This window comes from Lepisma saccharinum, chromosome 2 (genome assembly GCF_977018435.1).
Source record: "Lepisma saccharinum chromosome 2, izLepSacc3.1, whole genome shotgun sequence".
Classification (NCBI taxonomy): domain Eukaryota; kingdom Metazoa; phylum Arthropoda; class Insecta; order Zygentoma; family Lepismatidae; genus Lepisma; species Lepisma saccharinum.
Window position 1 is genome coordinate 31,421,981 of NC_139230.1, and position 25,136 is coordinate 31,447,116.

General features: G+C 39.5%; 1 protein-coding gene across 5 annotated transcripts in view; it reads left to right on the forward strand.

Annotated features, from left to right (window-relative positions):
• The window catches only part of LOC145983985 (uncharacterized), a 387,657-nt gene that overhangs the window by 261,894 nt on the left and 100,627 nt on the right, over window positions 1–25,136 (forward strand). Inside the window, exon 1 of one of the 5 annotated variants that reach the window (XM_083117233.1) lies at window positions 15,937–16,014. The exons of the other annotated variants lie outside the window; for them this stretch is intronic. Coding sequence (XP_082973359.1) covers window positions 15,973–16,014 — 42 coding nt within the window. The 5' untranslated portion in view covers window positions 15,937–15,972. Of the gene's footprint in view, window positions 1–15,936; window positions 16,015–25,136 lie in introns of those variants that run through there. 5 annotated transcript variants of the gene reach the window in all.

Genomic DNA, 25,136 nt, shown 5'->3' on the forward strand with positions numbered 1-25,136 from the left:
ACATAGGCGCCGACTCCATGGGGCTTAGGGGGGCTCGAGCCCCCCCAATAATTTTGCTTAAGAGGATCTAATGTATTATTTTTCTTCACTTGTAAAGTTTACTCTGAATTTTGCCACATGAACTTAACTTTAAATACACATTTGAAATGTTCTATACCATCAACTTTGGGGGGCTGAGACCGATAAACCATCAACTTTGGGGGGGGGGGCTATGACCGGAAACAGCAAATCACATAACTCATAACTATATACTAAGTATGTATATAATTATTATTTACTATTATACATATATTAATTAGAGACATAATGAATTTAGCCAACGACTTGTTAAAGACTGTTTGGGAATCCCCTAAAAGAATGCAAATATTTAGGAATATTTTTGATGTGAATGAGAAGGCTGGCCATACTGGACTGCGACCACTTTGCCCTCGTCGGTGGACGTTGAGAGCCTCCAGTATGCAACAGATCTTAAGGAACTATGAAAACCTTCTCAATTTTCTTGAAAATTTTTCTGAAGAGGATTCTACTGACGCAGCATCAAAATGTGCTGGATATCTGGAGACAATGCTTCACTTCAAGACATTTTTCTTTCTCTCCCTCTACTGCCATGTGATGGGTCAAATAGAAGAGGTAAACTGTAAGATTCAGTCTCAACGCATTGGTTCTACAGAAATAGAATCAAAACTAAAATACTTGACTGACATCTTTCAAGAAAAGCGAATGTGTTTTGAGCAGTTCTGGCTGAAATGCACAGAGGGCAAACCGAGCCTCGTTGAGCCAGAATTGCCCCGGCAACGTCAGGTCCCCAAGAGACTTGAAAATCCTGATGCTGCCAAACATCACAAGTTCTACACTCCAAAATAGTATTATAAATCAATATACACTGACGTGTGTGACACAGCAAAATCATGTGTTAAACAAGGACATGAATCTACAGGACTACAAAAAGTAACAGCCGTAGAGAAAGAATGCATCTCAGCTGTGAACAGTTGCACAACAAAGTTTCAGCAAACGCGAGAATTCTTTCGCAAAGATTTGGATGCCGATAGGCTCTCCTTACACATGTCCATGCTTGGTGATATCGCCAAACAGAAGAAAGTGGTTCTAACTACCATGCGTGACATAAGGAAGTTTCTTTTGGAAGTCAGCACCCTCCAGGAGCCAAATTCATGATGGTCCTCAGCACTGTGCCAGTGACGACAGCCACAGCCGAAAGGTCATTCAGTGTTATTAGCCGACTAAAGACATATTTGAGATCTACAATGAGGTAGAAGAGACTAAGCAACTTAGCGGTACTCACATACATTAAACTGTGCTTGATAATTTGGACCTGAGACCGCTCGTTAATGAGTTCATAAAAAATAACCCACTGCGTAGAGCAACTTTTGCTTTATTTTTAGATCATGTTCATATGTTTTTGTTGTGTATGTCAATTTATATCTTAGTGTACATGCTATTTGTTTTTATTATTGCAAAATTAAATTTAAAAAGTAAAATATTGTAGCAAGAACAAAAAAGTAAAACCATTTTCCTGCGATTTGTGTTAGCATTTATGTAAATAATTAAATAAAACTATTAAATATTGTTTATTTTATGGGTTATTTGCAACATATCACATGTCTGTTGCGGACATTAAAACACGCCCATGCCCTCGCCGGGACTCGAACCCGAGACCTCTGGATGAAAGCGGGTTGAGTCTATCACCCAACACGCTCGGCCACCGAGGTCGGCATGAAACTTTTAGGTTGGTCTCTTAATGTCAATACATACTTATCAATAAAAATGTTAATTGTTATCTAAAAAAACAAATGAGCAGACACAATAGACATAAAGAGATTTTGAAACATTTTATAAACGTTTTTCATGTTACATTTCATTTGCATGAGGAATATAATAGCTGCTTAAAAACTGCTATACGAAGACGTATTTCTTATTTTTTAGAAAAGAGAGGTAGTGAGTCATCATTCATTTATTTCAGTGATCAGAGCCCCCCCAATAATTTTGACAAGTCGGCGCCCCTGAACGCTCATGCATACCTTACCCAGGATTCGAACCTACAACCCATGGCATCGACATTAATCACTCCACCTCACGGGCTGACTGTTTCCCACCACCAATCGAACGTTCCCTGGCATATCTTTGGCCTGGTAACCTTCAAACCAGCAGCCATTTATCGCACTGGACATGAAACCGTCTCGCTGAGCATGCTTCTGTACCCGTTTGAAGTGTTGTACAGGATTTATCACGGTACGAACAGCTTGTTTACCGCATCACTGGGTATCGAACTAGAAATCCCACCGTGAAAAGCATGATCGTGCCAGCTCCGTCATAGGTCACTTATCAAATTCAAATAACTCATCCGCGCTCTGAATTCTGTGAAAATGTCGACACGTTTATACTGGTAAATCCTTCCATTAGTAAAATTATTTACCATTTATGTTTATACTGAAGTTAAACTGTTCTCCAGCGCGGAGTCACTGATCTTTTCTTGTTTTCTGGCTTCTGTACACTTTTTTTTTTAATTGTCTTATTTTTCGTCGACTTTCAACTTTTGGTTAATAGCGATGATCCAATTCAATAAGCCCCATACAGTGCAAATTAATAATGTTAATAAAATAAAATGAAAGGGCTCCCTTGTACCCAAATGGTTAGGGCTGTCACCTTTGGTGCGAGCTGTCCTTGGTAAGATTTCCGGTGGAACTCACAAAAATTTCGGTTTTGACCCAACATCGTTACGACAATAGTGGATCTACTTGAAAAGAAGAAGTAACGGGCTCCGGTCTCAAATACCAGAAAACATCGGCGATGGGACTCGATGTCTGACCACGCGTCACCCAATGAAATCGCTTGACAAGCCCTGGCGCTCAGCGGGCTGTTCTGCCATAGATTTTTACTTTAGTTTTCACAAAATGAAAAGTCACAAAAAGTTAAGGATAATATCATAAGATGACAAGACAATAGTAACAATAAATAAATTAGCAAATAAAAGTAAATAAATTGAATATAATTTAAAAGTATATGACGATGACGGGTGATTAGGTTAAATTGATAAAGGGACTTTCACAAACAAACAGAAACGTGCCTCCTGAACAGGTAGTAGCTAACACCGTCCTCTTGTGAGCGAACAATCCTGGTTTCGATTCTCAGTGAAACATATTGCAGTGGTCCTCCCCGATGGCGTAGTGGTAACGTCGTCGCCTTGTAATCAACGTGTCTTGGGTTCGATAACCGGTGGGGTGGAGGCACATGGCACAGTGGTTCTCATGCCACTTAAAACTGTAGGTCCAGTCCAGGTTAACCCATAAAGTGGATTTAAAACAACAATTCAATCAATCTTGATACTACAAACTGTAGGTTTAGTCTTTCTATAAATTCTATTTCCTAAAAGTGTCTTTAAACAGCACCCTGCCATTGTCAAGAGTTTATATTCAAAGTTTGGAGCGTACAATTGATTGATTGATTGATTGATTAGTTTTTTCCTTCACTTTTCTGCCACTGTTGGCTAGTCGCAAAGATGAATATGAGTGATGGTATGATGAAATTGTTGAAGGGACACTTACAAAGAACACTCATGCCCATTGCCGGGATTCGAAATCGGGACCCCTGGCGTCGTAGCGCGCTGTGCTAACCACTTCGCCACGGACGCCGGCAGGAGCGTACAATTAACAAACCAAATACATGCCTGCATGGTCGAACTTCTCTATTTATTAAAAGTTTCTTCTCAATACGAGATCAGAAAAATAAGTTTCCTACGGCTAGATTCCATTCATATTTTCGAACTTATATAGTATATTTCCATAGAGACAGTGTCTCATAATTTTGACTGAACACGTTACATGCGGCTGATCATTTATTTTAACGCATCATGTATATCTTAGATGCTGGATGGGGAGAAGCTCCTTTTGACAAAAGACGCTGACGCAACGTCCCTTGTGGCATCTCCAGTTTGACATGTGATAAGACGCTACTGCTTGTCAATCCAGCGTTCTTGTAAACTTACACTTCCTCGAAGCGTCTGATGCAACAGAAATTTCCCGGTATCAAATCACTCTGGTAGTTTTGCCTTCGAAACGGTCGGATGAGCTCAGGGAGCGTAATACAGTGGGATGCACAAGTATCACCAAGCTAATTTTCCAACACATGTTCATCCATTCATTTTTACACAACGTAATATTCAAGAAATGAAATAAAATTTCATGAAGCAGGAAACAAACCTCTATACCGCTTGTTTCTAAAAAACACGGGGATGCATGTTGAAAATAGTGATGGATAATATGCCTGGTAATACTTATGCATCCCACTGTACAACTTAAAGATACTTGTTTCGATCTTGTCCCGACTTTGCCATGAGTACAAGAAATGGACGGCAAGTTTTTTATTATTTTATTTCGCGTTTCTGCCACTTTCAGCTAATTGCAAAGATGAGGATGAATAGTGATAAGATGAAATAGATCAGCGGTTCCCAACCTTTTTAACTTGCGGACACTTTTTAGAATCAATTTCTATGGCGGAGCCCCTTAGGGAGAATTCACACCGAAGAGACGCGACACGAGACACGTGTCGCTTGGAAGGCAACACTTAGTAATGAATGCAACCTTTTGAACCGAAGAGACGGCAATATTCACGTGTCGCGTGTCGCTTACGTGTCTCTCGGATTGTGCCATTTTCTCAATACCGTGCAGCGTGTCGCATCAGTTTGTTGTTCGCGTATTCGCAGTGAATGCTTCATTGCAACGAGCTCTATATATAGATCACTTAATTACAAGGAGACTACGTTACCACCTTGTCTTACATATTTTTATATTTGTCAACAATCCTACACACGTAATCAAACTATTATAACTCTTTATGATTATGCGAGAATTTATTTATCAATATTTAATTTCATAGGTACATGTTAATTCATGCATAAAATCTTAAATGCTGTAAAGATTTATGAGGAAAATTCTTCGGCTAAGGGCATTGACTTAAAAAAAAATACCGTGACATGGTTTCACGAAGGATGAGAACCATTTCTCTAGTGTTTAGGTATTCGCTTTATTCAGGCTGAAAAGTCTAGCGTATACAGTTTGAGGTCAGTGCATAATATCTCTCAGTTTTCTCATTCATAACATACCTCTCCCCAGTTTCAATAACTTGCACAAATATTACAACGCAATTTACATGTAACAATGTCTCTTGTTACGTTTTTTTTTCGGGTCACTAATAAACTGATTAATGCAATTATATCGGTGCCATCACGCAAACTGAGCAAAGAAACCAGTGTCGCTTGCCGCGTGCATCTTGTCTCTTCGGTGTGAAACTCTCGTGTCGCGTGTCTCTTCGGTGTGAATTTTCCCTTAGGCTTACCGTACCCTATATCTTAAAAGTTAATGGTGTTTAGAAATAATGTTACGGAGCAGAGGAAAAGGGGGTAGATAGTAAGGGAAAGTAAAGTACAGAGATATCTAAACAATTGCGCAATGTCCATGCAATGAAATTATATTTTAAAAACTTTGAAATTTACCATAATACTCAATTTATTCTCAACTACCACCAATGCACATGATATTGTCAAAACTTGTCCATACATAAAAGTTCTTCCAAAGTTCGATAAATCAAGCCATTTGTGTTACAATTGGTTTTACATTGTTGGTGAGAGCAACAAAAAGGTACATAAAATAACGTATAAACGTTTAATGAAACACCTGTGGTTGCATTTGTTTTGCACAGTTTTCATATTTCAGGTTCAGTTGATGATAATTGCGGGCGAATGTCTGGTTCTGCATTTAAGAGACTTGTGTATTTTGTTTTGGTAGCTGTATAAGCGGAGATTCCCGCTTCACAGAGATATGTAGTTGAGGAAGGCAGCAATACTAATTTTGCTCCGACAAGATTTTGACTTCATCTTGCAAATGCAGCCAAAACTCCAGAAGACTTTGGTTTTGAAACGCAATTTTTTTCCTTCAGGTTTTAGTTCAATTTTTATTTATTTTCCTGGAGCGGCCACGGAACGCCTGGGAAGTTCAGGTTGGGAACCGCTGAAATAGATGAAGGAATAATCACAAACACAATTGGCAAAACATAACACAAGTCCCATAGAGGATTTTACTGGCCATGGTTCCAAACGCCAGAGCCTCGTTAGTCTGCAAAATACAGTTCAGGGTGTACTACGTGGAAGGGAGGTTGATTGGATTGGATTGACTTGGTGTTTTAAGTCCACTTTATGCACACTAAGGCTAAGCGAGACTAGACCTACAGTTTAAAGTGGGATCCGAACCACTATGTGCCTCCACCGGGTATCGAATCCGGGATCCCTTGGTTACAAGGCGACGACGCTACCACTGCGCCACCGGGGAGACCACGACGGGAGGTTGTTATTTGGGTGTCTCGAGAAAGGGTCACCCTTACAGCCCAAATATAAGACATGTGTTAATTTTCCTTTCCTATTTTTAAATCCCTTTTTAAAAGAATCCAAGGGAATAACTGGCATCTCTACAGGGTACATAAAATACCTGTGTGCTCTCTCTTTTACTAGATACAAGAGAAACATATATTTATATGTTTTTATACAATGTATGCCCAAAGTTAGTATAAAACAATTTCTATTTATTTTGGACGCCACTATATACAAAGAATTTCAAGAATAAAAAAAATACTAGCATTCAAATAGTAAAAAAGTCGAAACCTTGTTTTGAACCGGGGACTGCTAACACAGGTCGTCTCGTTTTTTTTTTCCTCCACTCACAATATGGTCTCCGAAAATTCTTTAAAAGTTTGTTTTGAGTTTACTTGATACACATATATGCTAATTGGGGACAGGGCCTACAGTTTAAAGTGGGATCCGAACCAGTGTTCAACGTGTCTCCATCGGGGATAGAACTTGGAACCCATTGACCGAAAGTTCTTGTTTCGACGGCTGAACTTTTTTGTTTCTTCCTTGAACGAATTCATGGAACCCACTTCGGTGGCTGAGTACGCTGAGTGGTCGACTCGCAATCTTGCCACCGAAGATTCCGGCCTCGAGTCCGTGTTTGGGCATGGCTGCTTTTTGCGAGTATCCTTTCACCAAATTCCAAATATCAAAACATTACAATCAAGTTCATACATTCCTATTGTCATGCTTAACCTAAAGAAAAATAGCGATTTTCTATAAGATAAAAACGAACAAATGCTTAAGCTAAATACACAAACATTAACCATTCCGCTATGAGTGAGCACGTATTGTATACCTATGATTACACAAAACCATAACTTTCATATTTTTCTTTAAAGAAAACATTACAAACTGTTTAACCATACCACATTTAAAAGAAACCTAAAGAAATGCCTTTTGGTACAGCACGGGACAAAAAATTGTTAAGGGATCACTTAAGAAAACTTTTATTTATCTTTTTCATTTTTATTGTTTTCTCTTTTTACTATTATCATTATTATTATAATTATTATGTGGCTACCTACTAATTCACATTGAACTATCTCTTTACCATAAAATAATGTCACTATTGTGTCTATATTATTGTCACTTTTTAATAATTCTATAATTTTTATGTATTAAATTTTATGTATTATATTTTATGTATTCCTTCATGTTTTTTTTCTTCGGTCTGTCACTTTCTTATAGACAAGGGCTGTTGTATGAACGGCGCAAGAGGCCGAAACACGCTCGATTTAATAAAGATTATTATTAATAATATTATAATTATTATTTGGTTCAAATGCTTGTCAAGTCATGAACGTTTAAGTATGGCGTTTGTCCAATCATCAGCTTTTTTCATCTCATCGTTGTGATCAGGCCAAGAGTTAGAAAAACGACGTTAAATAATCAAAGTAGAAATAGCATGAACATCGAAAACAAGCAAGGGAATTGATGGCAACTCAGCAGCACAAACATTTCCCGCGATGGTTTATGTGTGATAAAATGTTCAGTTCAAGGACAACAAAGTGTGCGAGGCGACTAAACTTCCGGTGCTGGATTGCCGGTCATTTAACACACCGACAGACTTTGAGTTATGTACGTTTGTGGATACACATGTGAAAATGCACGCCGCTGTGAATGTAGCCTGCAACCATTGTGCGCGCTCGTGTGTGCTTGTATAATGAATATCATAAATTAACTTCAAACAATTGCAAGTGCCAACTGGAATTGTAGTCGGGTTTTCAAATCTTTCCCCTGGTCTCGTACTGCTGGCTCTTCAATTTCTGCAGTGTTTACACAGAGAGGACACGTATATTAGTTGCACTTTTACTCGCAATGAAAATTGTGACTACAGTTTACATACTTCAGCATACACAGAGAAAATTTTCCAGTATCGGAACGCATTAAATAAGACTAATTTCTCAAGCATTCCTTGCAATATTTAAATTCTATTATTATTAAGTGCGCAAGAATATACATACACAAATAAATATACATGATCTTTAAATAATGAGTTATTTTAGGATGTTACCTCCTTTATTTACGGGTGTAAGGTGTGACCTTTCCTTAAGACAATAAAATGTCAAACCCCCTAACGAGGCTCTGGCGTTTGGACCCACAGCCAGTCCTCTGTGGGACTCGTATTGTGCCGCCCATATGTTTGTGATTCTCCCTTTAACCATTTCATCTTATTCATTATTTCATCTTTTTCATCTTCATCGTCGCGATTAACCAGAAGTGGAAGAAATGCGATATTAAGAAAACTAAATCAATCAAATCAAGCCTCCTTTATTTATTTTGAATAATTTAAAATCAGGGCGATATTACTAGAATATTATTTATGTGTATAAATATGATTGTAAACTTGATAGTATTAATACTACATAGCATTATAGTAAAATTGTACAATCACGGACAGTTTTGGGCTGTAACGATCACATTGACTTTCAGTGTCCGAAACTGTACGTAGCTTACTTGAATGTACAGTCACGGACACATTGAGTTGCAAAGTCAGTGAGGTTGTTACAACCCAGAAATGTTTGTGACTGTACCAGTGTTGCTTTGTTTTAAGGCTCAGTCGTCAATTAAGAACAACAACGACAAAAGGAAAGGAAGGCAAAGCTACCCCGTGTATTCTACTATGAAGGAACATAGGGGCATGGAGATACTGCCCTCTCTCGATCTCGCACGTATTGGAGGTAGTGATCAGCACCAATCTTCGGTCGCTTTATCCACCTCCCCCATGTTTGTCAAAAGGCGCTCATTGATTTGAGGCTGGGTGAGGTCCAGAGCTAATTTGCAGGTATATAGTGGAAAAAATCCGACCTGGATCAACCACGTGATAATCGAACCTCTTCCCCCGTGGACAGTAACACGCCCTACAGACAGGACCCATGTCGCTACATAGAATAGTGACGCACCCAAAATGTTTGAAAGGGGGTTTGTGCTTTTTACTAGCCATTCCTATATTTCCGTTCCACGTATTCAACATTGTCTTTTTTAAAGGATATCTTGACGAAATGGGATATAGAATCCCCCCCCCCCCCACCACCAATTCAAAACGAACCCACATGATCACGCCACTGCAAACGAAACTCGGGAAGATAACATTTTCTGTACACAAATTCTCAACATCTAAGTACGACACGACAAGTAATTACTTACCGCTCCTGTTAATTCGTATTTACTTTATGATATAAAAGTAAAGCTTTATGTTTGTATGCCTGCCAGAGCGGCTTTTTCATTGAGTGATGAGTAGTCAGCGGATCGAGACCGGAGCCAGCCACTTCGTCTTTTCAAGTAGCTATACAATTGTCCTCACGACGCTGAGTCAACGCCGAAATTTGGTGCCGTGCTGTTAGCGAACGTGCTCGTATCAAACACGTGCTCTTAGCGAACACTGTTACAGAAGGATTTACAGGTGCATGCTGTTAGCGAACACGCAAACTTGTCCTGTCTTATTTATCCTTGAATCTGGTCAGCATGCAAGTGTTGCCAGTGATAAGACAAATTGCGTGGAGAAACACCTCATTGGCTGGTGCCTTTTGACCTGACCTGACTCACCCCTGATCATCAATCGGGTCTTCCTTGTCGCTCAACAGTTTTGCTACCTTGTGTTCTGGCGTCAGACGAAGAATGCCTACGAGGTTAGGTTAGGCCTGTTAGGTTAGGTTCCATTAGCATAAATACAATGAAAAATTATTATTTAGGCTAAGAGAACTAAACATAGCTAGCCTAACCTAACAACGTAGGCATTTAGCCATGTTCGAAATTAGGCAAGGAGAACTTGGAGTCTCTGGCGGTAAAAAGGAAGAAGACTTACATGAACATCGACAGCCGGATGAAAACAGCTTTGGAGCAACTGAAAATGAATAATAACATTTACAAATGTCTTATGAAGTTGCCCTTTGTACAAGAAAGTAACCTAGGTTGATTAACAATTACATTTCCTATGTAAAATTTGATTTGAAGGAAGATGAAATATATCAATATTTTAACAAAAACTTTCATGTAGTTAACCTAAATTGTTGAGGATCCTTCATTTAGCTAATTTCAAACACAAAATGATTATTAGGTATCACTGGCAACACTTGCATGTTGACCACTTTCAAGGACAAACAGGACAGGGCAAGTTTGTGTGTTCGCAAACAGCACGCACCTGCAAATCCTTTCCTTCCGGTGTTCGCTAAGAGCACGTGTTCGCTACGAGCACGGAATCCGAAATTTGGGGCTGCACCGGGAATCGAAGCCGGGACCGATCGCACCAATGGCGAGAGCGCTAACGATTTGGTTACGCAGGACAGAATAGAAGGGGAGAAAGCGAGTTGGCGGAGCGAAGCGTGCGTGCTGCTGCAAACGGCAGGTAGCTGTACTCACTTCCTCTCTCACGTGTTTATTGGTCAAGTCCTCTCCGGAAGGAACACGATCGGTCCTCTCGATCGGTCCCGCACACACACACCCAGGTTCGGATCCCACTTTTAAACTGCAGGTCCAGTCCCGATTAGCCTTCGTGTATATATAGTGGACTTTTAAAAATCAGTTAATAAATGAAACAAACAAACAATAACATACCGTAAATCTTTCAAACAATCTACCGGTTCGGTGGTCTACGTTCGACCTCGCCACAGAATTACTGGGTTCAACTCACGGCCTGGGGATGGGTGTGCTTTGTGAGTGTCCTATCATTGGTTTCATCTAATCATCACTCGGCATCATCATCGCGATAAGCCAAAAGTGGCAGAAACGCGACGGAAAATAACAAAAACACCATTACAAGTTTCAAATAACTGATTTTTGGACATGTAAGTGTGAATTGCATTCATTTGGGTATTTAATTAGGCATAGTCGACTACGTTTCACGAAACACGATTGCTAATATTTTAGACACAAATTCCGTGGAAGAAAAGGAAAAAAATGTATACACACTGTCCCGGGAATCTCTGGAGCGAGTGAACGAAAACAAGTCTCAGAGCAAGTAGTGACCGAGAGGACTTGACCTGCCGTTTGCAGCAGCACGCACACTTCATTCCGCCAACTCGCTTTCTCCCCTTCTCTTCCGCCATGCGCAGCCTTGCTCCACAGATTCCAGAGGCAGAGTAAATGGCAAAATTCTACGCTGTTCGAAGAAAAGCACCTAAGCAAAAAAGAATAAATAAAAAAAATGCAATTTTACAGTAGAGAGTTTCTTGTGTTTATTATTTTAATAGCAAACATTAGAGACATGATAGACATCACTGTTTAAAATAGTATCGCATGCCCAATATAAAATTATACTTATAATATTTTCCTTAATTGATTCAATGTGACTTCAGAAAATCGCAGTTTGTGACGTATGTGCCTTTTCCCCGAACACCCTAGAACCTAGTAGATGAAGCATATCTCCCTTGTAGCCTTTTCCGATGGCGCAGTGGTAGCGTCGTCGCCTTGTAATCAAGGGGTCCCGGGTTCGATACCCGGGGAGGCACATAGTGGTTCGGATCCCACTTTTAACTGTAGATCCAGTCCCGATTAGCCTCTCTGTGCATAAAGTGGACTTGAAACAACAATTCAATCAATCAATCATATCTCCCTTGCAGGGATGATACTACCGTAATTGTTCCATTTCATTATCTTTCAAACTTTGCTTCCACTTAAAATTGTTCAAACTGTAACTGTAGGTATACAATGTGGCCTCTACTAAAATCAACTATATTCGTGTCCTTTCTTACATTAAGCATACGTCCATTGAAATGCAAACACAAAGACATTTTCTGTTTATTAATTAATGACAGTACAGCAGCAATCATTTCAATTCATTTTGACCAACTTTGTTTGAAAAGTTCTTATTATTTATTCTACTTGTTTAGTTTAACCAATGAAACTGGACTTAAACACAGTGCCCACGGATAGCTTAACAAGTTCGTCCATAAGAACATGTTCTATCAATACTAAATTTTAGCGTGTTCTTTAAGACGTAATTAATTGTAGCGAAAATGGGACACGGTCTGTTTTCATTATGTTGAGATTAAACAAAAAATATCAATACTAGTACGTCATCGCCCGAAGAAGACCTACTTTATAAATATACAATTTCTTACTACATTAGAAACAATCGTGCACAGTGGTTCATTAATTAGAATGTTTAAATATTTATCTTTGTAATTAGTCCAATTTGTTATGCACTTTGCTTCTAACGCACCTTGAAGATACATTTTTGTTGGGAGAAGGGACCTGGAAATGAAAAAAATCACTTCAACTCTGTCACTTGATTGACGCTTCCAGGAGACAGCCCTTCTTGTGAATGCATTGGCCCTGCGTTTCCATTTCCTACTTTGAAGCACCCATTTAAACAGAAAAAAAGATAAAGAAAGTGAAAAAGACGAAAAAGGCTTGAACTTCGAGAGGAGAAAGCATTTCGTGTCTCCGGCGTCACACGACACCTTTCCACTGGGTTTATTGATTTTTAAGCGTAACAGGTTTATGCTAAAGGGGATGAAACAAATGTGTCGAAATTTGAAAAAGTTTTAAATAATAATGTTTGTCTTTCGTAAAAAGTTGTTGATTGTGACATTCATGATATTTCTTGAATTTTTTTAAACTTTTCTTTTATCAGCGTAAACGTCTCCCTTTATTTATGACAAAAAATGGATAAATTTTCAAAAAATTCAATATTTGATTTATTGTCTAATTATAATGATGGAAACACGTACATTATAATAATGCAATATATCAAAGAAACGAGCACAGATACACTACATATCTTACCTGTAATTTTCACTACATAGCACGACTCCCTCCCTTCTTGTAGTGATTACTGTAGCTCGTTACTGTAAATTATTTGTATTTATTTTCTCATATCAGTTCACAATTGACCATCGATTAACTTACAGATTTATATAATTAACGTAAAATTCACATACAAAAATTGTAAAATAGCTGAAATATGAGTGTCTACTGAACATGTATATCGCAGCGAGGCAAGTTTTCTCTGTGGTCGAGTGTTTTGAGTGATCGACTTGTCATCTCGCTACCGAAGGTTCCGGGTTCGAGTTCCTGTTTTTGGGCACAGAAGTTACTTTGCGAGCATATCTTTATCAATTTAATCTAGAACAGTAAGTGCACGCCATGTGGAAAATACTAAAATCAACTTTATTTTTGTTCATATAAACATTAGGCAGACGTTCATTCCAATAAAAAGAAATTTTCTGTAATGGCCTTAGTACGCGTACATCTAATCGATAGGCATTTCATTCGTTGAGGAGCAAATCATTCATTTTCATAGTCGCAAGTAGCAAAAATTGAAGCAAAATAAGAAAAATACTCAGAAATGCACAAAAAAATTATAAATGTAGTGGTGAATTTACCTCTATGTATATTAAACATAGAATTCAGTTACAATAGAGGCAGCTCCCAAAAGCTTCAAACCTTTCGTCTGTTTGATAAACCGAGTCATTTCAGTCCCTGAAGATGAGAATGACGTTAGCTCCCAAAAGTTCGAAAATCTTTCCAGAACTGTACTGGTCGATAACCGGACGATAATCTCTTTAGTCGATGCAGGTGTGAGTGACGTTAGCTCCCGAAAGCTCGAAAATCTTTCCAGATCTCTACTGGTCGATAACCCAACGATAATCTCTTCACTTCAGTCAATGCAGGTGTGAGTGACGTTAGCTCCCGAAGGCTCGGAAATCTTTCCAGAACTCACCTTGGGTTAAACCGAGATAACCTCTTCACTCTGAGGCCTGAAGATGAGAGTGACCTTAGCTCTTGAAAGCTTGATTTGTACAGAACTCACCTGATAGAAATTTCTCATCAATCTGTAGTTTGCTGGCTTGCTCCGTGGAAGAGTGTGTGGTGAGAAGTCAGAATCCATGGGTTTCAATTATAAGGCAAAAACTATTCATTGTGTTTGTTAATTCATTAGATCAAGCGATCATCATTCATTATCATCACCGCAAAATGAAATAACCAAAAATAGAAATATTCTGTGTGCCTTTTTATATTAAACTCCATAGTCCATATTTTCAGAGTGGCCCATAAGTGTGTAAACACGTATTGAAAACAAATACGGATGGAGAAACACAAAAGATCTGTTTTGAGGTGCAAAGGCAATTTTAATTCCGATTGTACGGGAAGAAAAGTGCCAGGGTGGATTGATTTTGCAGTAGTCCAGCCTCCACACGTCAGAATATTCAAGGATGACACTTGGACGCACTGGGAGAACCGTATTGTTACCCGGTGTTTGTCAACAACCATTCAGGGACCGACAGTTCCACGTAAGCGGCACTGGAGGAGATTTTAAAGTAATTTTTAAGTTGATTACTTCAAGTGTCAACCCTGAATAGCTCTTACATGATGGAGCCTGGGCCACCGAAAAAATAATCCTCCCTAGCACTTTGCTTCCTGTATAGGGTTATCATAATTTGTGTTTTTTTTCTTCAAAAAAGAAAAGAAAATGAAAGGGAAAAGAAACAAGTAAAACAGTTTTTTGTTTCAAAACATGTTTTATATGTTTTAAACAGTGTTTTAATCAAGAACAAATGTTTTACACTCATAAATCGTTTAAAACATAATGCCAAGAAGACTAATTTGTAAGAATAATGGTCGATTGGGGATATTTTAACCATCCAAAGAAGGACTGTGTTTCTAGTTATAAAGTAAACACTCGACTAACTTCTTAAATTACTTATTTATATTACTTGTAATTATCGCATGCGGCTGTTCTAGAAGGTTTGACTATTCCACAGTTGCCAGGTCATACACTATCCCCGTGGTAGCTACTCTTTTTTCAGAAATATCACATTTTATTGTGAATGCAGCAAAATACATTTACATTAACAACAATGTACGTTAAATGTGGAACAAAACTGTTTCATCCACATACTACGTATTTAATTATAAAAGTGTTTTAAACACTTGTAAAATAAGAAAGTCATGTGCTGTGTTCTAAACACATTTGCTTTATACATGCCAACCCTGTTACTGTAACGTCTGCGTTCGGAGACTATCGACAGATGACAAGATAGAAAGAATTGCACCACCCTTAGGACAGACACAGCAAAAACCTCTAAAACGTAGGTACACATAGAAACCAAAAACAGTGGATAAATGTCCAACAATTCAACATGAATCAATTACCATTTGTCTGTCATTGGCATTCAACTGCGAATAATATTAAGAATTATGGATGACTCAAGTTGACCACATGGGGAAAATGCATAAATAAAGCTTAATGCAATGTATATTGTAGTAGATATGCTCGTGTTTCATTTACTGTTGATGCCTGAAAGGGATATACCGTGACAAGGCTGGAGAGTGACGCGTAATTGAATTGTCCAAAATCTGCAACTGGATTGTGCAAGTGACGACAGTGACGTCAAGGAAGAAGAGGCGCCGAAATTGGCAAATATTCTTCGTACTTTGGTGTCAACTGGGTAGTCACGACAACTTCTCGGAACCACAGATGCAGTAGTTGAAGCGACCTGTAGAAACCGGTAACTGGGCGGTAGTGGGTTGAGAAGTGCGCTCGTGTGTGTGTGTAATTAGTTCTCTCTCTTGCCGCATGATTGTGACATCTGGCGGGCCACTCTCAATGATTGATGTTAATGGAGTACAATAGAGATGTGGATTTCCTCACGCAAGTAGGTTTGCATTAATCCCATACTTGCTTCATTTTCTCTTTGGTTGCTGTGGATCAATCCCACCCCAGATTCTTCATATTAATTGATTCGTGTGGATCAATCGCATACTAGCTTATTAATTGTAGTTGGATGGTGTTTTTCATAAGTTGATGTGGATCAATTGCATAGTAGCTTCTACATTTTGGTTGCTTGGTGTTGGTGTGAATCAATTGCATAGTAGCTTCTTCATTTGATTGGTTGGTGTTGGTGTGGATATTGCATAGTAACTTTTTCATTTTGATTGGTTGGTGTGGATCAATTGCATAGTAGCTTCTTCATTTTGAATGGTTGGTGTGGATCAATTGCATAGTAGCTTCTTCATTTTGAATGGTTGGTGTGGATCAATTGCATAGTAGCTTCTTCAATTTGGTAATATTATTGGTTGTTGTTGTGGATCAATTGCATAATAGCTTCTTCATTTTGGTTTGTTGACTTGGAGCAATTGCATAGTAACTTCTTCATTTTGATTGGTTGGTGTGAATCAATTGCATAGTAGCTACTTCATTTTGGATTGTTGGTGTTGTGGTGCATGATCCCTTGCCCTAGCTCGCTTTATGCTTAATGTGAAGTCAGCAGATGAGATCCACACCAAGGCGAAGATTCATGGGAGAGAACTTAGTTCTTGATTGTGTGGACACAGGGAGTGATCGATCGGTTGTTAGTGCAAGCTAGTGTGTATGTCTCTGTACAATGTGGATCAATTGCACAGTAGCGCTTCATTTTGGTTGGTTGGTGTGGATCAATTGCAAATTGTGTTTGGATCCATGTCCGAAAAATCGACGTCTCCATTTCTTTACACATCTTTCACGCTCAAAATATACTTCCAACAAGGCAACACCTTGTGTACAGTTGGCTCCTGACTGCGATTTATACAGATGTCTCGTACAGAGGATAGTAACCTCTGAACTGGTCTAAAACTCACACAAACTAACAGTCCCTACACCCCTTCAGTCAAATATTCTGATAGCAATTTTTCAAACGTTGAGTCAGGAAACTTTTTAAAAGCTGTACATTACCAATCAGTAACAACCCTAGCAACTACTTCATGGACATGTTCCCTCATACTTGAAATTCTTACAGGCACTGCCTGCAAACACGCATCTCTAATGGATACGCAAATAATAGCGTCCACAGCAAATAATCTGTTAAAGCTGAAATTTGACCTCATCGCATTAAACATCGTGTTGCCAACTTGGTCCTCGTGGATGCAAGAGGGGTAACATCAAAGGCGTGGAGCTTGAAGCAGCGTCTCCCACTGGGGACGTGTGTTGGATAGAAACAGATCCCTAAAGTCACTCTCACGTATGATGTTACAGACAGGCGACATATCCCGAAGGCTATGTGATGACAAAACATGCCGATTTGAAGCTGCAGTTGAGAGAAACTACTGAACTGACGCTAACAAGATAAAGCAAGACTATAACAAAAAGTTACATTCTAAATTAACGTTTTTTTCTGCTCACTATAGTTATGTTGTATTCTGAAAGTAAGGAACGGAAGTATCTCATATCAGGCAGGAGATTAAAACGTTACCTAAAGTTTTTTGTTTTCTGTTTTTGCTGCAAAAGCAGCTTTGGATACAATTTTAGCTAGTACACTTAGCATTGGTGCAGACTTTATTTGGTTTGGTTTATTTTACTTCACTTACCTGCCACTTCTGGCTAATCGCCAAAAGAACACTCATGCCCAGGGAGGGATTCGAACCCTGGATCCCTGGTGTCGTTGCGCACTTTGGTGCAATCTGTTGCACTTTGCATAGTTTGTGTTTATGGTTACATTCAGTCACGGGAATCTCTGGAGCGAGCGAACGAAAACAAGTCTCTGCGCTCGACCAATGAACTCGTGAGAGTGGAATTGAGTGCGGCTGCCAGCCTTTTGCAGCAGCGCGCACTGCTTTGCTACGCCCACGCGTTTTCTCCCTTTCTCTTCCGTTATGAGTATCCTTGATCCACAGATTCTCGGACAGGGTATTGTGAGAGAAAAGCACTATAGCCTTAGTGCCCCTGGAATCTCTGGATCAAAAGTAAATAATTATCAATAGTGAGTGCTTTCATGCTAAGCCGCGGTGATCCAGACTGTAGGGCGTCTGACTGCCACTTGAGAGACCCGGATTCGATTTCCAGGGTGGGGGTTTCGGATGAAAACTTTCCAAGCAATGTCCCTGCAGTAAACTGCTCTGGGGTTAACTTAGCCTCTAACAAATAGGTACCTGGAGGCAACACTGGAGAGTAAAGGCGGGTGGAGAGTGGTGCTGATCACATCAGCATACACGGCCGAGATGCGTGGGGCTCTACCTCCACTTCCCCCATATGCCTTCACGGCATGCAGCTATGCGGGGGGAGGGGGTACCATACCTCTTCTACTTGCATGCTAGCTTTAGAGTTACATCTTTGAATGGTTTGAATTCCAATTTTCAGAAGTGATATCATCATAATCATGCACTTCCATGAGAAGTATCTCTATACCCCTCCCTGTATTGATTTTCAGGTTTTAACTGAAAAGAGGCAGAAGATATATATTTTACTGTTTGGTTATGCAGTAATTTAGAACAAAATTTTTAAAATATAAATGGTTGGTTAGTTGGCTGATTTGGTTTATTTTACGTTGCTTTTCTGTCACTTTCGGCTAATTGCGTAGATGAGAATCAGTGATGATATGATGAAGTTGATGAAGGGACACTCACAAAGCACCTTCATGCCGGGATTCGAACACGGGACCCCTTACGTCGTAGTATACTGTGCTTACCACTCCGCCACGGAGGTGAAAAATTATATTATTTTCCCAAATCCTTATGTAGTATTTATTCGTAATTTTAGGGCAAAGAGGGTTGTTCAGGGAAGTTTTTGTGCGAGTTCATTACTTATATTTTCCCCCATCATAATCGTTGAATGAACTACATTAAAAAGATTTTAGTGCTTATGCTGATTTATGTTTCGGTAACGCTGCACATGACGTAAAATGGAAACCTATATGCAATTTTGTTCCCAATTCGTATCCTCTGAACATTGTACTAGTTGTAAATGTTCTCCAGTGACGCAAAGCAAGACCCACACTCAGCGGCGGGAAAATAGGATGGGCCTTCCTCGAAAGGAGAAAATGCGAAGCCTTGTATCCTCTGGCGAGCCCCCGTGTTAGCTTTGACACATTACCCATTTATACCCAGGTTCGGCTGCTCCAGCTGTTGCACCGTGGTACTGGGATGTGGGGATCAATAACAAGCAACCGCCCTCTATTCCAGCGGTGATTTTAGTCTGGTCTGTGGTGCTACAATGCGAAAATCTTCCAAAAATTCTCTCACTTTTTTTTGGTTAAGGGGGTTCTAATTAAGCCCCAAGTTGCGTGTAGGGATGGTGTAGATATTAAGCCGAAATTTTCCCTAGTTTCCACTTTGTTACTCCCAGACGAGTGCTGTGATGGCACAGTTAACGACGGCCACTGATGTTCCTTCCCATTCTTTCTTGCTCATTTTTTTCATAGTGTCTCTCTCTCTCTCTCTCTCTCTCTCTCTCTCTCTCTCTCTCTCTCTCTCTCTCTCTCTCTCTCTCTCTCTGGCGGAGTGGTTAGCACAGCGCGCTACGATGCCAGGGGTCCCGGGTTCGATTTCCGGCCTGGGCATGGGATTTTCTTGTGATTGTCACCTCATCAATTTCACGATATCATCCCTCATCTTCATCTTCGAGATTAGTCAAAAGTGGCAGAAAAGCTAAGTAAAATAATCCAAATACCCTCACACACGGAGACAAGAGAGCAGAGGCAGAGATAGACAATACAGAGTTGTACAGGGTTGAGCACTTCATCTTGTCCGACATTCTCAAACTATTATTTCTTCTATATTCGAACATTCCACTACTCTCCCCATCTGGCGACGTCACGTCACCCCTCTCGCCGCGTATGAGCCTGTTCTTGTTTTTGAAGCACATTACTTTAGGAGAAAGTTTTGTTTCAGACCAAACGATATGAGGCGAACCAGGTTTTCGTGCCCAACCCTGTATAATCGGCTCACTAGCTCGCCGCCAAAGATGCTGCGTTCAAGTCCCACCCAAAATAGGTGTTCCAGTCTAGTTTCTCTGTAATACATTTAATCTAATCGTCATTCATTTTCATTGTCGTCAATAAACTAGAGAGGGAAAGTGGCGTTAAATAAAGAGAGTTCAAAAATTATGCAGGGTGACCATACGTACATACAAAGGTATATTGCAAAGAAACTATTATAGTTACAGCTGCATGGCTTGTGGCAAAAGAAAGAGAAGCTCACAAAGTTTATTTACAATGTCAGTGCACTTCCAGATGTGGCACATATCGTCTAGGCGATATTCAATTTCGCGCCATGTGTGCAACCAGCAACAGCGTCGGTTATTCTTCTCCAGTTCGCTGCACTTTTTGACTCTTTCTGCACTGGCAGGTCTAGTTAGTTACACGGTGCAACATCAACTCGTCTACTTTGCTGATTTGGTGTTGAGTAGTGTATTCGGTGTCTCCACCGTTTGAACTACGTTCTGGTATCGATGTAGTGTGTGGTGTATGATCACGTGGTTCGTGCTGACTAATGAAATGAACCTTTAAAGCAACAGACAGGCATTTGTTGAATCTTCTGAACTTGAACACCGCCATTTGTCTACTTGGTTGAACGTCATTTGCTTGCACCAACCTGACACTGGGATACACCTGCAGTACACCAAGTGTCAAAAAGTGCAACGTACTAGACGAGGCTATAGATATTCATTTGGAATATCAGGACAGGCACTTGTTGAATTGAACTTGGGCATGGGCGGTCTACTTGGTTGAACGTCATTTTCTTGCACCAACCTGACACCGGGATACACCTGCACGACGGGGCTAATGTGTCCCGATCAGGTACACGTGTTTCTATCCATGACATAGCCTCACAGGAAAAACTCGAGGAAAGTGATGTCTGGCGACTGTGAACGACAGGGTGTTGGATCGTCAGACCCAATCTACGTGTCAGGAGAACACCACTTTCAGTTCCAGCTATTGCAGCAGCTCCTATACCAACTCAGCCTCTATGGAACAAAGGGAGAAACTTTTGTGGGTTTCTCTTTCTTTTGCCACAAGCCGTGCAGCTGTAACTGTAATAGTTTCTTTGTAATAAACCTTGTATTGTTGGAAAAACGTTATGGCCACCCTATATTTAATATAGGTGGACTCGGGAATGGGTAGCCAGAGCCTGGCAGTGCGGCACGAACAAAAACCATCCTGACTTGTCCCGGGTAGGTAGTTTTTTTTTATTTAATAAGGAAACATTGAAAACAAATTTTCTGCAACGGTAATCAGAGTTGATGCATTTTTAACAAACTGCGCGGTTTGTCCCCCTGATACATAAACTGAATTTTCTTATATTTGCTGAAAACGCACGGTACGAAAGTTATTTTGCAAGTGGGGTACTCATCCCGAATGGAGTGCGCCTGTCTTGGCCGATAGAGTACAAGTTTATTAGATTATTTACACTTCATTGGTCGTTGAAAGCCTTAAGCGATCTTTACGCCGCCCCTCTCAAAAGTGTTGACTTCATCATAACGTGATTCCGGCGGCCTGCGACTGCGTTCGGGAACTGCTCTGAATGGCTCGCGAGATGGCAGCAATAAATAAAATCGCACAGGATCTCCCTCTCAATCGACCAATTCAGCGGCCATATATTTTGGTGAGTGTCCCCTCGAATGTCAAAAGCACCAGATCTTGTGCAACCTTCATTTTTCACGCTGGGGTAGAGGAACCTGGCATTGCCCATGTTTTCCTGTTACTGTCATAGCTCGTGCCTAAATTTAAGCCAACACAAAAATGTGGTTTCATAGCTAACAAAATATGCGAAATACACAAAAATAGAGAAAAAACATATATTTTTAATTATTCAATTTATTTTTGTCCACGCACCCAACACTTTTAAATCAATCAATCAATTTTTGAATTTTTGTTTGAAATTCACATTATGCACAGACAGGCTAATTGGGGCCGGACCTACAGTTTAAAGTGGGATCCGAATCCCTATGTGCCTCCGCCGGCTTTCGTGGCGGAGTGGTGAGCACAGCGCCCTACGACGCCAGGGGTCCCGGGTTCGAATTTCGGCCTGAGCATGGGTGTTTGTGAGTGTCCCTTCACCAATTTCATCATATCATCGTTCATCTTCATCTTCCCGATTAGCCGCAAGTGGCAGAGAAGCGAGGTAAAATAAACTAAATCAATCAATCAACCCTATGTGCTTCCACCGATTATCGAACCCGGGACCACTTGATTACAATGCGATGACGTTAAGACTACGCAATCCGAGAGGCCCAAAATATTATATTTTATTTACTATTGTTGTCGCTTGGTAATTTAATGTAGATTTGATTTTCGGTTGCATATTAATGTGTAAATCGAACTGTTATATGATTGATTGATTGATTGATTTGGTTTATTTTACTTCGCTTTTCCCACTTTTTGTTAATCGCGAAGATGAGGATGAGTGATGATATGATGAAATTGGTGAAGGGACACTCACAAAGAACACCAATACCCAGAGCGGGATTCGACTCCTGGCGTCGTAGCGCTCTGTGATAATCACTCTGCCAAGGAGGTCTGCTATTATGTGATATTCTGTAACACATTTGAAGGTATAGAATGTGGAGACAATAAATTATAATTATTTTAATTAAAATAACTGCCCCCTAAGCCTTTAAGTAAAATATTCTAAAATTTCCAATTGAGGAAGATGGCCGCCTCTGTGGCTGTCCCCGTCTGGGTATCAGTGTTCCTTTGTAAGTGTCCCTTCATCAAATTTCATATGATCATATTTCATTCTCATCGTTGCGGTCAGTCAAAAGTGGAAGAAATGCGACGCTGAATGAGGGAAACACCAAGAATTGCATATGTGATTGTCTTGCGTCCTCGATAACTACCGAAAGTCGACAATGTAGAGATACACGTACGTTATTTGATACCCCTTCGCGTGGTAAATTATTACAGGTCCGTTGTCGGCATATCGAATTTTTGTCCTTCCCTTGGGTGACACGCACGAGGTAGAGAATTTGAAAGCAGAAACTGCAGAACGCGGTCGGTTCAAAGCGGAAGCGATTTCTGAATGAAACCCAGGAGAATGGTAGAAAATTAAATGGTGGTTGAACGTGAGGGACAATTCAGAAGTGGAAAATCAAGTTTCTGCCGCAATGCCCTCGGGAATGGTCTTTGATGGCAGCTTTAAAGTCAAAAGGATCAGACACTTCTAAAAAATCTATGGGCGCACAATTGATTGATTTTCCATCCAGTGTTCGAACATAAAAATGAAAGGAAACGTTTTGAAAGATCTTCAGGTCGTTGACATCAAATTTATACAGAATTTTATTGTGTGGGTTATCTCTATCACACGCACAAATATGTCTCCATTGCAACGGCTTAGACTTTAACAAAAGTGTCAGAATGCATTAATGAACTAACCCATCACATATTCAGCACAGCGCGCTACCGGGTTCGAATCCCAGCCTGGCCGTGGGTGTTCTTTGTGAGTGTCTCTTCATCAATTTCATCATATTATTACTACACCTCGGATTTTTAGTTTCTAAAAAGTGTGCATTTAGGTTCCTAAAATAGGCTCTAAAAATCCCAAAATAGGTTCTAAAAATCCTAAAATAGGTTCTAAAAATCTTAAATTAGGCGCGAAAAATCCTGAAGTAGGTTCGAAAAGAAACTTAAAATGCTTCAAAATTCCTGAAAAATACTTATTTTATACATCTTCAAAAACAAAATTTCAAAAGAACCGTAAGAAATTTTAATAGCTATATGTAACAACCAAATATTAATTTTCTAACCCAAATTTTCATTTGCATACATCATTTTCAAAATTATCCACAAATTATTGTAATCCTATATTTGAGTTGTTAGCAAAAGTTAGCTACTTGTTGATCTGAAGAATGAATCAAGTATCTATGAATTGCTGCACAATACCAGGGTGGCTAGTCACTGGGAATTCCTTGAATTCCGGAAATTGTCCGTGAATTCTGCGTGATTTTTTCTTCATAGACGTGAAAAATTACAACTTTTATTAATCCAAATCTGATTGTATTAATGTAGATTTATAAATGCCCTAACGCTTTTCACAGTTTAGGTTTTATTTTTATCGAAGAAGGAAGGAAAGAGAAAGCTGCGTGGAAAATAAAGGGAAGGAAATCGACAAACACGTTAGTCATTGATTTTTTTTTGGTATCAAACCGAGCAAATACCTCTGTGTAACATAAACATCCAGAAAAACCTTAAAATATATGTAAAAACCTAAAAAGGGTTTTATTTAGGCGCATATACCTAAAATAGGTTCTAACAAACAAAATAGGTTATTTTATGCACTATAAAACGTCATCAGTTGTTTAGTTTTTTAATGAAACGGTGACGTAACTTGTTATTTCTTATTTACCTGCTAATAGGTTAAAAACCTAAAATCTGAGGTCTAATTATTACTCATCCTCGTCGCGATTAGCCAAAAGAGGCAGAATAGCGACGTAAAATGAGCTAATTCAATCCATCAATCATCATACCTAGGTATAATCAGCATTCACAGTAGTCCGGTAGAGGTACATCCTTTTTTAAATTGACATGATTGTGTTATTTACAGCAATATTGGTGCAAGAAATAGTATTCTGGCGACATGTAACAATAAATAATATCATCAATGTGAAAGACACACAGATAAATACCCACCAAAATGTATGAATGCTCTTTTCTCCCATGTCACTTTCAATGAGATGGACAATGCTCTACGGAGTTCGGACCTCCCCGACGGCATAGCGGTAATACCGTCGCCTTGTGAACAAGGGGTTTTGAGTTCGATCCCGATGGTTGAGTGGCTTGAACCCCTTTGTAAACTGTAGGCCGATTCCCCATTAGCTTATCTATGCATAAAGTGGACTTCAAAGAAATTTTGATATCTGTTCCAACGGAGTTCATTCCTTATTTCACATTTCAAAAGGCAGAATGTGTTTCAACATATGAATAATCAAATATTCCTGACAGTTGTTAGAAATTATTTTCATATGACTTTTAACTTTCTTCAACTTAATTACTTTTATATTTTAATTTACTGATAAAATTGTTTCTATTGC